The following is a 16,085-nucleotide window of genomic DNA, read 5'->3' as shown; positions in this document are numbered from 1 at the left end:
CTGCCAAAAGAACAAACAGATCTGTGTTGGAAGAAGTGCAGCCGGAGTGCTCCTTGGAGGCCAAACTTCATCTCTCATACTTCAGATATATTGTCAGGAGGGACCAGTCACTGGAAGTGGTATCATGTTTGATAGACCCCCAGCGAGATGGATTGGCAAAGTGGCAGCATCAATGGCCTGAGCGTGGCAACAATTGTGAGGTTGGCCCAGGACCAAGTCATGTTTCATTCTGTTGTGCATAGGATCGCTATGAGTCGGTACTGACTAGATGGCATCTAATGACAACAAATTCAGTCTATATGCTGAGCAAATAATCCAAGAAGCTGGACTAGATAAACAGTTGGGATATACTCAAGATTCTATTTGGGATCTTGTGGACATATTTTAATTTTCTTCAGCTTCAACCTGAACTTGCGTCTGAGCAATTGATAGTGTGTTCCATTGTCGTTCCCTGGCCTTTTCTTACTGATGCTACTGAACCTCTTCATCATCTCTTTCCACAGATGTGGTTGACTTGATTCCTGTGTATTCCATCCTGTGAGATCCATGTGTAAAGTCACCGTTAATGTTGAAAAAATGTATTTGCAATGTATAAGTTGTTGGTCTTGTAAAAATTCTGTCATTTGATCCCCAGCATCATTTCTGCCACCAAGACCAAATTTCCCAACCATTGATCCTTCTTTAGTTCCAACTTCCACATTCCAATCACCAGTAATTGTCAATAATTCTTGATTGCCTGTTTCATCAATTCCAGACTGCAGAAATTGGTCAGTCTTCATTTTTTTTCATCTCTGTCCTTAGCGGTTGGTGTAGAAATTTAAATAATAGTCCCATTAACTGGTGTCCCATATTTGTTTTTGTTAAGTGCGTTGAGTCGGTTCCAACACATAGCTACTCTGTATAGGGTTTCTGAGGAGTGGCTGGTGAGCTGAACCGCCGACATTGCAGTTCAAACCAACCTTGCAGTCCAGTGCATTAACCCGCAGTGTCACACCAGGGCTCCTTATAGGCATATGGATATTACTCTATTACAGAAAGTGCTGTTCTTTAACATAGATCTTGAAATGTTCCTTTTGACAATGATTGGAAAGCCATGCCTCTTAAATTTGTCATTCCTAGCATAGTAAGTCACATGATGTCTGATTCAAAATGGCCAGCACCAGCCCATTTCAGCTCATTAATATCTGAGATGTTGATCTTTATGTGTTCCATTTCATTTTTGACAACTTTCAATTTTCCTAGCTAGATTCACACTTCACTTATTCCACATCCCAGTTACTAATGGATGCTTGCAGTTATTTCTGCTCATTTTGAGTCATGTAACATCAGCAAATGAAGGCTTTGAAAACGAGATTCCATCCATGTCATTCCTGTTGATTCTACTTTGAGAAGGCCGTGCTTCCCCAGTTGTATTTTGAGTGCCTGCCAACCTAAGGAGCCCATGATGGTACCATATCAGACAAGGAACCGCAGCTATCCAGAAAGTTTGCAGTAGCTTATTTTTCAAGAAGCAGATCACTAGGATCTTCTTACTAATCTTGTCTTAGTCTGGAGGCTCCACTGAAACCCTGCCCACCTTGGGTGATTCTGTTGGTTCTTGAAACACCTTTGGCATAGCTTTCTAGCACCACAGCAACCTGTAAGCCACCACAGTGCACAGCTGTCAGCCAAGTGATGGAACATCATGATCAATGGAGAAAAGGTTGAAGTTATGAAGGATTTCATTTTACTTGGATCCACAAGCAACACTTATGAAAGCAACAGTCAAGAAATCAAATGGCGTCGTATTGCATTGGGAAAATCAACTGCAAAAGATTTCTTGAAAACGTTAAAAAGCAAAGCTGTCACTTAGAGGACTCAAGAATACGTGACCCAAGCTATAGTGTTTTCAATCGCCTCATATGCATATTGGAGTCCTGGTGTGGCGCTGTGGGTTAATGCACTAGACTGCAAAGTCCGTTTGAACTGTAAGGTTGGTGGTTCAAGCTCACCAGTCACTCCTTGGAAACCCTCTAGAAGGTCGCTATGGGTCGGAACTGACTCGTGGGCATTAAACAACAACAACAACATATGCATATTGGTGTGTGGTTGCTTCATATGATAAGCACAGGACTACAAACCACAAGGTAGGTGGTTTGAGCTCTGCTCTGTGGGAGCAAGGTTAGGCTTTTCTGTTCTCACAAAGATTTACAGCCTCAGAAACCCTATACAGGGTCTCTAGGAGTCTGAACCAACTCTAAGTACTTAACAACAACAACAACATATGCATACGAAAGCTGGACAAAGAATAAGAAAACTGTAGAAGAATTGATGCCTTCGATGTTGGTGAAGAATGGTGACTGTGTCATACACTGTTTAAAGAACAAACTAATCTGTCGTGGAAGAAGTACAGCCAGAATACCCCTTAGAAGTGATGATGGTGAGATTTCTTGTCATTGTTCAGGTTACCAGGAGGGACCAGACCCTGGGGAAGGCCATCATGCTTGGTAACTAGAGGGTCAGTGAAAAAGAGGAAGACCCTCAATGAGATAGACACAGTGGTTTCAACAATGGGCTCAAACACTGGAATGGTGGTGAGGATAGCACAAGACTAAAGAGTGTTTCGTTTTGTACTATAGAGGGTAGCTTTGCGTCAGAAATGACTTGATAGTGCCTAGCAACAACCATCAACAATCAACTGAGTGTGTAGTGTTCAGGTCATTGTTAAGAGGTGTCGAGTCAGTTCTGATCCACAGCGACCCTGTATAGGGCTTGTGAGGAGTGGCTGGTCAGCTTGAACTGCTGAACATGTGGTTCAAATCGACTTTGTAGTCCAGCACATTAACCCACAGCGCCACACCAGGACTCCTAGTGATTAGGTAAGGAGATGAATTATTACACTCATTGTACAGATGAGTAGGAGATCCCGGGTTGTGCTGTGGATTAGACGTTGGGCTACTAACTACGAGGTTGATGGTTCAAACCCCCCAGCTGCTCTGAAGGAGAAAGGTGAGACTGTGTGTTCCTGTAAAGATTTACAGTCCCAGAAACCCTGTGTAGGTTGGTTATGAGTCAGAATCCACTCGACTCAGTGGCAGTGAGAAACAGATGAAGAAACGGTGGTTCAGAGAGACAAACTAACTTGCCTCGGGTTGTACAGTAGTAATGACAGGGTTGGGATTTGAACCCAGGCCTTCTGGCTCTAGTCTGATGGTAGAGACAGGCAGAGACTCCCCATACCCTTATCTCACACCACTCCCCGGCTTCTCCTCTCACCTTACGGCACTTCACCTGCGTCTTCTGCATTTTCTTGATGGTCACCAGGTTCTCTGCGATCTCCTCTTCCTGAGCCTCTATGGGGTGGGGGAAGGGGTTCAGGGGATCCAGGGCTACAGAACGACCCCCCACCTGGTTTGGGGCTCCGGGCACTCACGGAGCTTCTGGTAGATGAAGGTCACCTCCTCTCGAACCAGCTCCAGCTCCTCCCAAAGAAACTTCTTACTGAGGAGACAGTGATGCCTAGACTTGTCCTACTTGACCTGTCCAATCAGCCACTCCCCAGCCTTGTTCCCCAACCCCCATTGCATGCCTACTCTTGCTTTCCAGCTACTCCCCACTTCTCTCCATCTCCTCCTGACCTCCAGTCTCCCATTTCCTCAGTTGCTCCCAGACCCCTACACACCCATTGCCTGGCCTCCATTCTCCCATTTCTGTACCCCACCCCACCCCGCATCCTGCCTTCTGGCCTCCCTGTCTTCCCTCCACCCTAGTCTCTACCAAGTTCTCAGCCCTTGCTCTTGTCCCTTTCCACTGGCCTCAATCCTTTGCCCAGGTCTTCCATTTCCCCACATCCCACCTGTGGTGCCTCCTCCCTGGCCTCCCTTCCTTGCCTCCTGCCCGTGCCCACCTATCCTGGATCTCCTGGGCTAATAGCTGCAGACAGCGGGCTGTGCGAGCCTGCTGTAGCTCCTCATTGTCCTGCAGAGTCTTCTGAAGTCCTTGTAGACCTTGGGCCAGGGCCCCGTACAACTCCTGCCGGCCCTGTTCCAGGCCCCACTTGTGCAGCCCCTTCTGTGCCTGGCAGCCTGTGGGGCTCAGCACCTCTGCAGAAACAAGAGGGGACCGTTACAGTGCCCTGACGTCATGCTGTACCCAGCTTGATCCTACCTCTCAATCCAGCCCACTTTAACTTCTCTCCCCCGGGCCTGACCCTGACTAAGTCCACCAAGACCAGGCCTCCAGCCTGACCTTGACCCCTGGCCAGACTTTACCTTCAAGCTGTTGGATCTTGATCTGTTGTAGGCAGCTCTCCTTCTCCAACATGGTCACAGAGTGGTTCAGGAACTCAAAAGCCTGGGGGACAGAGGTCATGCCTAGGGCTGGAAGGGCATCGGTGGGACAGTAGTTGCTAGGAGTAGTGCCACACAGCTCACCTTGGTCTGGGCCTGTAGCTGGCTCTTGAGTGATTCCAGTTCGAACCGCAGTTGCTTCTGGGATTCAGGGATCATGATGGACTTAGCTATGGGCAGAGGTGAGGGCCAGCTGAGGCTGGGAGGGGTGGGGGCAGGGGCAAAGTCAGGGCAGAAGTAAACTGAGGCTCAGAGTACTGGCAGGGGGTCGGGGATGGGGCAGGGTTCCCTTGAAGTGGAGGTAGGGGGCAAGAGTCAGCAAAGGCTGGGAAAGGGGTCAGTAGATATTTAGGCAGACGGTAGATCTTTCTCACACAGCGTGGTGAGGGAGGGGTCTTACCTTTGACCTTGAGACTGTTGGTATCCAAGGACTTCTAGGGGAGGGGGATAAGCAGAGAGTGGTATTTTTCCCTAAGCTACCTTAGGATGGTTGTGCACACTGTGGGTCTGCTAGACCCTGGGGGTCCAAGCCATGAAGACAGGCATAGGCTGGTCTGCACACATGCTCACAAGTGCACCTGTGTCTGGTTCAGGATGTGGGCTGCCAGCATGTGGACTCTGAGCTCAGACTCTGGCCCAACGCTCGCCCTGTCCCTGGTTTGGGCTCAGGTAATAGTAACCAACATCAATCAACATCATCTGTTGTGGGAGCTAATAACACCGAATACACTATGCACAGTTGCTGAAACACCCAGGGACCTAACCACACCTTAACCCTAGTCTCATACTCCAGTCTCATCATCAAGACCCACAGAAACCACTGGAACACATGGCTCAGCCTCACAACCACAACTACACAGACCTCTGGGCAAAGTCGAACCCAGAGACAAGCAGACAGAGCCCTGTTAAAAACATGTGGTCATGCATTCTTTCCTTCTGCTCTTTCATCCGTTCATTTAGGGCCTTTTTAGTGAAGGCATTGTTCGAGGTGCTGGGAGCCTCTAGGGAGTGTTCTTGGGGATCCCCCCTCCTTAAGCCCCACATTGGCAGACTGTGGTGGGGCAAGGGGTTCCTTGGGTGGGAATGACCTTGGCGATGTGGTGATGCCTCTTCAGCAGGTCCTGTTCGTGACAGCTCTCCTTCATCACATCCAGGTTGGGAAACGCCGGAGCCCCTTGTGGCAGAGGTCCCAAGCCCCACCCAGGATTCCAGTCTATACACGTCCCTGTGTTCTCAGAAGCAGCTGGCCTCAGGGTGTCCGAGTCTGAGGTACTGGACCAGTGGACTGTACAATCGAAGATCTTGTCTGAGGGAGAGCCTGGGGGTGAGGGCTTCCTTCGGGCTTGGCTCCCCCACCCCTTCCCAGCTCTAGGAGAGCCCTTCCACGAACCCTGGAATTTGTCACACTTCCTGTCAGTGGGCAAACACACGTTGGAGGGTGCGGGTGATGAACAGTGGCAGGTCACAATGTAGTCAGAGTCCCGAGGTAGGCCAGCCAGGAGAGGGTCACTGTAAGACAAGGGGTGCTGCTCTGAGACCAGCCCCCATGCCCCAGCACCTCCAGGTCCTCCATGACACCCCAGAGAGGCCTCAGCCCTGAACATAGTGTCTCTCAATCACTGTAGAAGCTGATGCTGGAGGAAAGATGGTACCAACCCCAGGAACCAGGGGGGCCCAGAGAAGGAAGGAAGGGCTCTAGAGAGCCCTCCAAAAAGGACCTTAACATGGGGCCTTAACGGAAGGGCTTTCCTGGCAAGAAGCAGCGTGAGAGGCCTGGAGGTGTGGAACCACATGCTGTCTGGACACCGAGTGCACAGGATACAGTAGTGTCCACAGAGCAACCTGAGTCAAGCATGGAAGGCCAGGCTGAGGAGTGTGAACCTGGCCTCGCAGGTAAACGGGAGCCATGGAGTGTGAGCAGTGAGCAGTGGGGAAGTGGTCAGTAAATACTAGCTGAATTGGGGCCTGGGACAGTACCGGGCAAGGCTGCTAATTGTTGTTGAGTGCCATCAAGTCAATTCTGACCTTTAGCAACTTCAAGTGACAGAATACAACTACCCCATAGGATTTTCTGGTGCCGTCGGATAGACAATGGATTGCTAACCACAAGGCTGGCAGTTTAAACCCACCAGCTGTTCTGAGAGAGATGAGGCTATCTGCTCCTGTAAAGAGGTACAGTCTCAGAAACCCTCTATGTCGGATTGCTATGCATCAGAATTGACTTGATTGCAGTGTTTTTTGTTTGTTTACTCTTGATAGGAGCAGATCACCAGGTTTTTCTCCCATGGAGACGCTGGGTGGGTTTGAAGTGCCAACTTTTCAGTTAGGCAACCATGTGTTTAACCACTATGCCAGGAAGGCTATGGACAGAAAATTACTTGGCTCAGGGCTGGCACATACAGAGAAACGTAGAGTGGGTATGCCTGCAGAAACTTCCAGGAAATGGGCACCTTGTCCTAAGTCATGCTGAGTCAAACCCTTGACTCTTCTCTTCTGCTGCTTTTGCTGGACACTCTACCTGGTGTCCTTTCCTTGGCCCAGTCTGCTTTAGAAGACTCCTATATATATATATATACCCTTCAAAACTCCACTGTACATCTCTGAAAGGCCTTATTTAATCCTTTTTGTTAGTTCATATTTACTGAGCCCCTTCTGAGGGCTGGGAGCACCCTAAGCACTCACTGAGTTCATGATGTACCTTAGGCCTGAAATATTCTAGGCTTCCCTTCAAGAGCCACTTCTGCCTCAGGGATCGTTTCCAGAGGCAGTGGAACACAATGGCTAAAATTCTAGCTTTGTCTCACTGTCCCTAACTATAAAAGAGGGATGTTACAGTATCCACCTTGCTGGGTTGTTGTGATTAAGTAAATTAATCCATGCCAGTGCCTGGCATACAGTAAGGGCTCAATCAGTGTTTGTCCTTGTATGTCATCTGAGAACCTGGGACCTGAAGGCCACGGGTGCCCTGCAGAATTGGGAGAGGAAAGGGGCAAGGCATTTCTGAGCACCAACTGCAGGCGGGCCCGTCATGTGCTTCCTTCCCACGTGGATTGCCCCCCTTCACCCCACATGCAGCTATTTCTTTCCCAATTCCTCCCGGGAGAATTTTTGGGTGGGGTCATCGGGCGAGGAATCTTGAGCCCGCGAGGCTCTAGTTCTGCTTCCACCCCACCTACCACATACCACCTGTTCATGCTCTCCCATTAGGGACCGCGAAACCAGTCCCTAGCTGTGACGCCGAAATTTGATCCTGTGGGGACACCATCGCTGTAAAAAAACGTGCCGAGGTTGAAGGTGGAGTCACAGAGAGGGGTGTGGCCGGCATTTTAGCTCCGCCCCCTACAATGTAGGCAAAGACCTCTTTGATGCCGTCCCTCTTCCTCAGTTTTTAAAGGTCGCTGTGTAATTGGATAAGAACCCTACCCAAGGGCGGGATCCCAGGCTGATTTTTGCTAACCGATTAGTCAATATATAAGAGGCAGTACCAGAGGGAAAGGGTCGCAGATCTATGATTCTATTGGCTTTGGGCTCAGCTGGGAGGCGGGACGCATTATTTGATTGGGGGAAACCAGGAGGAGGAGATCCGCGGTCTACTAAGGTGGAGTGAGCCGCGGGAGTGGGTTACTGCGTTCAGCCCACCGGGTCGCGAGATCCAACCTCGACTCCTTTGGCCTCGGACTCCTGGGTGCTCCAGGTTGAGGTCCTCGTTCCCAACGGTGGGGTTGGTGTTTCCAGTATGAAATTTGGGGCTTCCTAGGATTACTTGTGTTGTGCCTAGGCGTCGCTATGAGTCGGAAGCGACTCGACTGCACCTAACAACACCATCAAGAATCATTTGGGGTCCCCAGTAGTGATTTGAGGATTCCATCGATCTACCTGGGATTCTGTCATGAGAAGATGGGTCTTTGGTATTAAAACTAGGGTTCTTGTGATATTTGAGGCCTCACTAGGGTAATCTCTGAAGACTTTGGGCTTCGTGTTTTAAATCCAGGGGCGGAACTTTGGGGGTCTTGAGATGGCATGGATGTTAAGGTTCCAGAGGGCCTGAGATCTTGATGTCTGAAGTTCTGGAAAGATGGGTTGGGGACTTCTGGGTGTGTTTTCCTCACTCTCTGCTGACTGGTTATGACCCTGGCTTGGAGCGGGCTCAGAGTCTGAAGGCCATGGGGCAGAGGGAAAGCTCTGAGCCACCCGCCGCCTCCTCTCTAGGACTGCAAAATGGAGGAAGACGGGGAACCGGGAGGCCTGATTAAGATGGTCCATCTACTGGTCTTGTCAGGGGCCTGGGGCATGCAGATGTGGGTGACTTTCGTCTCAGGTAGGGACCCTGGCTCAGTCTGAATGTTGTGGGTTCCCTGGGGTGAGGACAGAAATGAGAGGGACCTGGAAGTGTTCTAACAGGCCTGTGGCCCTTGCACCCACAGGCTTCCTGCTTTTCCGAGGCCTTCCCCGACATACCTTTGGCCTGGTGCAGAGCAAACTATTCCCGGTTTACTTTCGCATCTCCATGGGCTGTGCCTTCATCAACCTGTGCATCTTGGCTCCACAGCATGCCTGGGCTCACCTCACATTCTGGGAGACCAGCCAGGTACGCGGGCCAGGGAGCTACTAGCCTCTAGAGAGAGATTCATTCCCAGGGATCCAGTGAGCACCTATAACTGCTGCTCAGTGCATGAACTTAAAAAAAAAAAAAAAGCGCCCAGCGCCCTGGGCTCTGTACACATTTGAGTAGTGCAAAGACTACACAACCGTCCCCAGCCAACTTGTCTTTCCACCAGTGTCTTTTTCACTAGCTGTTGGCTGCTTCCTCTCCTTCTGGGCCTCCTGCCGAGCTTTGGTGACTCAGCTAGGCTGGGGCACTGACCCCAGCTCATTGTTTAAAAACCAGCCTGGCTGGGAATTTGTGAGTCTCCACCCCCATGCTCACATTTCCCCAGGCACCAGGCAAGGAACCATATCTGCATCTCAAGTTTTTCTACCTTGCCCTTCCCCCTTACCCTATTATGTTCCTCAGATTTTGGGCAGGTGAGGCCTGACAGGTGTTTCAAGAATAATCCCATAGAGACAGGAGAGGATTATGGGTAATTGGAACCTCACAGACTTTTTATTCATTCCCTATGGGCCCCATGTTTGCTTTTGGGGTCTGGCCTGGGGCCACAGAGGAAACAGGACTTGTCTTAGGTACCGACCGTGTTTTGGAAGATCAGAAGGGGTAGTTTTGGTACTCTATCCCAATTTGGGGGGTGGGGGGTGGAGAAGGGCTATCCAGAGCTGTGTTCATTTGGGGGGAACAGGAGAAGAGGAGAAAAGGCACTGTTCTGAGACTTCCAGTCTGGGGATCAGAGGAGACTGGGTCCTGAAGGGTTTGAGAAAATAAAGGAGACAGATGGAGCCTTTCCTTAGAGGCTGCCAGTTTGGCAGACAAGAGCTGGAATTCTGCTTTTGGGCATCCCTGTCTCGGGTTAGGGAAGAAGGGAAGGTCTGACTTTGACCCAGTGCTGCCCCACCCCCCTCTGGGCTACAAGGATGCAGAAGGGAGGATCCCCCAGACCTGCCTCACCTTCTCCCCTTCCCACCGCCCCCTCCAGCTTTGCCTGTTGCTCCTGTGCCTCACGCTGGCAGCCATCAATGCTCAATGGCTTGAGCCACGAACCACAGATGCCATGTGGGCCCTGCAGACCCTGGAGAAGGAGCGGGGTCTGGGCCGGGAGGTGCCGGGCAGCCACCAAGGCTCCGACCCCTATCGCCAGTTTCGGGAACAGGACCCGAAGTACAGTGGCCTCCGCCAGGTCTTCTTCCGCTACCATGGCCTCTCCTCCATTTGCAATCTGGGCTGCCTCCTGAGTAATGGGCTTTGCCTGGCTGGCCTCGCCCTGAACCTCAGCCGCCTGTAGCCCCAACCCCTGCCACTGTCTCGTTTCTGCTTGGGGTCCTGCATTTCAATAAAAGGCACTCTTGGAAATGGCTGCTGTTGTCTTTGTACTTAGAAGCGGGGGGTCGGCAGGATTGAGAGCCTCAGTTTCCCCATTCACTTGGCACAGTGATGTGGAGCCTTAGTCCCTCCTGTATGGTGCCGTTGATTGGCCCCTTTGCTTTGTGCCTGACAGGGCACTAAACACTGCACACGTCTATCATTGTCTGATAGCTGGTTTTCAGGAACACTCATGTATATATACCACCCCCTGGACACTGGGCATGGTTGTGTGACTTGCTTTGGCCAATCAAATGTGGGCAAAAGGGCATCGCCTTGCAGAAATGTTAAGAGCCCTGCATGATTCATAACAGTTCCCCTTCACCATGGCAACCAGTGTAGATGAGAAGCAAACCGTGGCAACTGGGTGCCATGGAGACTGGAATCGCCTGTTACTGCAGTGGAACCCAGTCTTTCCTGACTAATTCCCTCCCTCTCAGTTATCCACGTTGCCATCTTTGGTGACAGCTACTGTTCCCAGGGGTCAATGGGAGCTCAGAGAAGTGCAGCAAGCAGCTTTAGAGGTGCTAAGAGTTGAACAGAGCTGTTGTAACAGCGGACCTTGTGTTGGCTTGAAGACAACTCGGGTGTCAGCTGCTCATAGATGCCAGATCTCCTTACTGTGTGGCTTCAAGCAAGGAGCTGCACCTCTCTGAGCCTTAGTTTCCTTACCCATGAAACCAAACCAAATTCATTGCCTCCTAATTGTTTCTGACTCAAAGTGACTCGGTAGGAAGGAGTAGATATTTGACCTTTAGGTTAGCAGCCCAGTGCTCAACTACAGTACCACCAGGCCTCCTTTCATCAGAAAACCAAAAATCCAACTAAAGCCACTGCCATCAAGTCTACACTGAGGCATAATGACCCTCTAGAACAGAAAAGAACTGCCCCATACGGAATCCAAGGCTGTAAATCTTTAGGAAAGCAGACAGCCACAGCTTTGCCCAGAGTGGCTGGTGGGTTCAAATCTCTGACTTTTGACCTTTCATTTAGCATCCAGAGCACTTAATCACGGTACCAACGAGGGCTCCTTTTATTCGTAATAGAATATTTCATTCCATGGGTGGGCCCTTGCCAACATTTAGCAAATGGGTCCAGCCTACTTTAGGATCACGTGTCACAAAACACTGACTTCCATCGAAACCCTCCTAGAACCCTGTGAGGTGAGTACTACCGTTATCCCCCACTCAACAGTTGAGGAAACAGGCGCGGAGAGGTTAAATAACCGGGCCGAAGGCACAAGGCTAGAAAGTTGTGGAAATGGAATTTTGAATTCGGCTACCGAATCTGCGCTCTTTTTAACTTCTGGGCACCACCAGCGTTCTACAAGCCCCACCCCAGGTCTTGCCCCGCCCATATAATAAACGCATCATACAGTTGTTGTTTTTTTAACCCACTGTTGGATCAAAGTGACACTACTCGGATAGGACAGAGTAGAATTGGCCCTTCTTTAAGGAAGCGAGTTCGAGGAGCCATCCTTTTGGTGCGCAGCCAAGCACTTTAACCACTGCGCCACTAGGACTAGGGTTCCAATTTATTGTGATCCTATATAAGGTTTCTGAGGTTGTACTTATTATGGGCTTTGCTGGTGTGGCGCTGTGGATTAATGTGCAGGACTGCAAAGTCGGTTTGAACTGTAAGGTCGGCTGTTGAAGCTCACTAGCCATTCCTTGGAAACATACAGGGGCGCTGGGTCGTAAATCGACAAGATGGCACTTAACAAAAAGTCTTTATGGGAGCAGATAGCTTTATTTTTCTTCCTCAGAGCAGCTGGTGGGTTTGAACTACCGATCTTATGGTTAGCAGTCCAGCGCTTACCCTACGAAGAAGAGTAAATTGTTTATTTGGGGTAGATGCTGGACTCCCGTTACCGCTTCCAGGCCCTCCCACCTGTCTGCTACAAGCCCCGCCCAATCTCGCCCCGCCCTCCCCCAGGAACTGCCCCTTTTTCCCCGCCTGGGCGGTGCCCGCGGGATCCGGGTGGTTGCGGGCAGCTGTGGCAGAGTCTGCGGGGTCGGGGTCGCGGGCCAAGTCACGGCAAGTTCGGAGGCGGAGTCCCGGAGCGCAGCGTCCTCCCAGGCGAGGTGACCCCCTTTCGGAGGGAGAGGCCCTACCCAGCGCCTAGGCGTCCCGGCAGGTTCGGGGGAGTGGGGGGGCGGAAAGATAGGGGTAGGGCGGGGGCGTGGGGGGGGGGGACTGAGGAACAAAGGCAGGGAAGCCAGTGACGCCTCTTCGCTCGCCCCCACCCAGCTGAGCTCCTCAGGGAGTGTTGACGCGGCGCGGGCGAGGCCGAGGGCCCAGCTGGGGACGGAAGATGGGACCATATGGTGATGGGGGAAAGGGCCTGAGCTTCTTTCCACTGGTTGGGGCGCCCCAAATCCAGAGAAGGGAGCAGGGCCAATTCCTCTGGGTACTTTCACCTAGTGCCAGGGGTAGGGGAGAGTCGCCAAATGGTAAGAAAGAGGTGGGACAGACAGGTGGGCTGGGGTGGGGGCCCTAGCTGATGGCCCTGCCCAGCATGGGGAAAGATTTCCTGCCTTGGCTCTTCCTCTTAAACTCGTTCTCCCAGAACACAGGGTGGGGCGAGGGCTGGGCAAGGAATGGGGGCCAACTGGGTCCTTGTTGAAAATAGAGAAAAGCCCCAAAGGTGATTGGGAAAGAGATCTGTCTGAAGGGGTTTTCTCTACATGTGTGCCCTCTTCTCATCTGAGCCTTCTAGAACCTCCCAGAAAGCAGCCCTAGACAGATGGGGAAACTGAGGCCTAAGGCAGGCTGAGGGGGTACCAGACCTAGATGAAGCAGCATGGTGTGTGGGCAGCTCTAAGTTGGCCAGCCTAGCATGGAGACAGATTGCCAGGAAAGGACCCAGGACAGGGTGGGGGTGGGTGTTAATGGTTATTAGCTAGCTGGGATGGTTTTCTTGGGATTCGAGAACTCACTCTGGTCTCTGTGGGCTGGGGTTGGGGTGAGTCAGTCCTATCTGGAGGGAGATGGTACCCGCCCCTTTGACAAACAGAAAATGTTAGTGCTTTTAAATCTGGGCTGGATCCACTGAAATCTGCTCCCTGTGGGCTCAGGGAAGGGGTTAAACTAGGTCTGAGTGGGGGCAGGGCAGGCATCCATAGCTGACACCTGCCTAAGTCAACACCCTAGCCTGGTGGGAGCCTTCATCCAGTTGGCTGGTTCCCCCCAACTCACACCTGGGCCATGGCCAGCTGCTCACCCTGGGGCAAAGTCCACGAATATACACCTTCCTCAGAGCCGGTTACCGGAGGAGGTGCTCATACCCCCTCCTCGTCTCCCATGTGTACCAGCATTCAAACCACCCCCTGTCCCCATCCCACCAGGTGTGGCATTCTTGCCTTTGGACCTCAATTTTCCCCCTGACTTCATGAGGGGGTGTGAAGATTAAATATCAGTCTTTTTTATTGTTGTTGTTGTTAAGTGCCGTCAAGCCAATAGCGACCCTGTACAGGGTTTCCAAGGAGCAGCTGGTGAGCTTGAACCACCGACCTTGCAATTAAACAGCTTTGCAGTCTGGCGCATTAACCCACAGCGCCACGCCAGGACTCATACTATATACCAAGGAGTCCTGGTGTGGCGCTGTGGGCTAATGTGTCAGACTGCAAAGTTGTTTGAACTGCAAGGTCGGTGGTTCAAGCTTACCAGCCACTCCTTGGAAACCCTATACAGTGTCAATATGGATCAGAATTGACTCGACGCCTCTTAACAACAACAACATATACCAAAGGACTCTTGGTAGTGTAGTGGTTTACAGGTTGGGCTGCTAACTGCAAGGCCCGCAGTTCAAGTCCACCAGATGCTCTGTAGGAGAAAGATGAGGTTTCCCATAAAGATTCACAGCCTATACAGGGTCACTATGAGTCAGAACTGACTCCACAGCATACAAGCACCACTGCCACCATCACTATATACCAAGCCCTGTCTTCTGACTATTGTGTGTCTTCATAACTTCCCATTGGAAGGTACCTCAGGTCCCAGCACAAGGAACTAGGCCTGGCACAGAGCAGGCACTAGAAACCATTGAGTGAATAAAGGAACTTGTTTTATGATACACTTTTCAGGTAGGGATGGCTATCAAACATCCTCATTCTCCAGATGACCCTTAGGTACAGAGAGATCAAGGGAAGAGTCCAGGGTCATCTGGCTGCCAAGTGGCGGAGCTGGGATTCGAACCCAGGCGTGGTGTATACACCGACGTCATTATTGGTGTTTTATTCTCCCATAGGGCACCAGCTCTCCCTATCTGAGGAGTTAAGGCTTCCCTATTTGGAAGCTCCTTGCCAAAATGGCGTCAGCTGGAGAGCCCCCGACAGGCCCACGGGATGCAGCCGACCAGAACTTCGATTACATGTTCAAGCTGCTACTGATTGGCAATAGCAGCGTGGGCAAGACATCCTTCCTGTTCCGATATGCCGATGACTCCTTCACGCCTGCCTTCGTCAGCACTGTGGGCATTGACTTCAAGGTCAAGACCGTCTACCGCCATGACAAGAGGATCAAGCTACAGATCTGGGTGGGCTGGGAGCTGCCTGTGGGGGGTCTGTGGTGCCTCCAGGGAAGTTCACACAAGGTGGAGGGCTCTGGAGAGTGTTCTGGAAGAAGGGAGAGTGGCCCAGAGCCAGCCCCTCATCTCTAGTTGTCATGGCAACATGCTGCTGCAGGGGTGTTCTCATTAAGAGCTCTTTGGCCCAGGTGGCTCTTGTTTGTGGGGCTTATTAAGTTGCTTCTTGGCTTATAAATCTATTAGAGGTCTTTGATCCCTCAGACTGGATGGGCAGCCCTCAAGTTTGGGGCTGTATCTCCTCTATCAGATAAGGGTATCCCTTAAGAATGAATTCACGCTTTCCCTCATCAGACTAGAGTTGTGTGGGCAGGCCTATGCCTCCACCATCAGACTGGGGTTGTGGGCACAGTGTGGTGCCCCCCTCGGGGCCCTGCAGGTGGGGTGGGGAAGAAAGTGGGCTCTAGCCATCTGACCCTGCTGTCTGCCCAGGACACGGCTGGCCAGGAGCGTTACCGTACAATCACCACAGCCTACTACCGCGGTGCCATGGGCTTCCTTCTCATGTATGATGTTGCCAACCAGGAGTCATATGCTGCTGTGCAGGACTGGTGAGTGCTTGCTGACCACTGACCTCCCTGACTTTTGACCTCTGTCCCCCTGAACCCTCACTTATGGCTCCCAAACTCCATAGGGCCACACAGATCAAGACTTACTCCTGGGACAATGCCCAGGTGATTCTTGTGGGGAACAAATGTGACTTGGAGGATGAGCGTGTCGTGTCTGCTGAGGATGGCCGGAGGCTCGCTGATGACCTTGGTGAGTGCCCTGCCTGGACCACAGTCCTGGAACCATCTAGAACCGAACCCCACCCTTGGTTCTCAGGACTAACCGTAGTCATAAGCCCTTTGGGAATCAACCTAGAAAAATACACACATGAATGCCACCTTCTCCATTCAATTTTAGGGGGCTCCCTCATAGATAGACTGCTTGTAGGCTTAACCCTGGGAAACCAGACTGCAAAACCATTGCTAGCGATTTCTCCTACAAGTGTACCTGTCCAGGTGGGAGATGTTTGTCTAGAAGCAGTAGTGCTGTTGTTGTTGTTTTTGTTGTTATGTGCTGTGGAGTCGGTTCTGACTCATAGCGACCCTGAACAGGGTTTCCAAGGTTTAAATCTTTACAAGAGCAGAAAGCCTCATCTTTCTCCCGTGGAACAGCAGGTAGTTTTGAACTGCTGACCTTGTGTCTCAAACTGACC

General features: G+C 51.3%; 3 protein-coding genes across 3 annotated transcripts in view; 2 read left to right on the top strand and 1 right to left on the bottom strand.

Moving 5' to 3' along the window:
- CCDC159 (coiled-coil domain containing 159) overlaps positions 1 to 7,532 on the bottom strand; it is an 11,039-nt gene extending 3,507 nt beyond the window's left edge. The window contains exons 1-7 of the mRNA XM_006875133.1: positions 7,512 to 7,532; positions 4,729 to 4,762; positions 4,413 to 4,498; positions 4,251 to 4,332; positions 3,887 to 4,082; positions 3,413 to 3,480; positions 3,256 to 3,332 (exon numbers count right to left, since the gene is read on the bottom strand). Of these exons, the coding sequence (XP_006875195.1) occupies positions 3,256 to 3,332; positions 3,413 to 3,480; positions 3,887 to 4,082; positions 4,251 to 4,332; positions 4,413 to 4,498; positions 4,729 to 4,762; positions 7,512 to 7,532 (564 nt within the window). The remainder of the gene's footprint in view (positions 1 to 3,255; positions 3,333 to 3,412; positions 3,481 to 3,886; positions 4,083 to 4,250; positions 4,333 to 4,412; positions 4,499 to 4,728; positions 4,763 to 7,511) is intronic.
- Positions 7,533 to 8,523: 991 nt separating this feature from the next.
- On the top strand, positions 8,524 to 10,223 carry TMEM205 (transmembrane protein 205). Its single transcript, XM_006875132.1, has 3 exons — positions 8,524 to 8,646; positions 8,753 to 8,916; positions 9,917 to 10,223. The coding sequence occupies exons 1-3, from the start codon at positions 8,547 to 8,549 to the stop codon at positions 10,220 to 10,222; spliced, it is 570 nt and encodes a 189-aa protein (XP_006875194.1). The 5' UTR covers positions 8,524 to 8,546; the 3' UTR covers position 10,223.
- A 4,333-nt stretch (positions 10,224 to 14,556) lies between these two features.
- RAB3D (RAB3D, member RAS oncogene family) overlaps positions 14,557 to 16,085 on the top strand; it is a 12,322-nt gene continuing 10,793 nt past the window's right edge. The window contains exons 1-3 of the mRNA XM_006875131.1: positions 14,557 to 14,836; positions 15,317 to 15,435; positions 15,519 to 15,643. Of these exons, the coding sequence (XP_006875193.1) occupies positions 14,609 to 14,836; positions 15,317 to 15,435; positions 15,519 to 15,643 (472 nt within the window). The 5' untranslated portion in view covers positions 14,557 to 14,608. The remainder of the gene's footprint in view (positions 14,837 to 15,316; positions 15,436 to 15,518; positions 15,644 to 16,085) is intronic.

The sequence above is a fragment of the Chrysochloris asiatica genome, unplaced genomic scaffold (genome assembly GCF_000296735.1).
Source record: "Chrysochloris asiatica unplaced genomic scaffold, ChrAsi1.0 scaffold00312, whole genome shotgun sequence".
Lineage (NCBI taxonomy): Eukaryota > Metazoa > Chordata > Mammalia > Afrosoricida > Chrysochloridae > Chrysochloris > Chrysochloris asiatica.
Note: the sequence above shows the minus strand (reverse complement) of the source record. Positions and strands in the feature narration are given on the sequence as shown.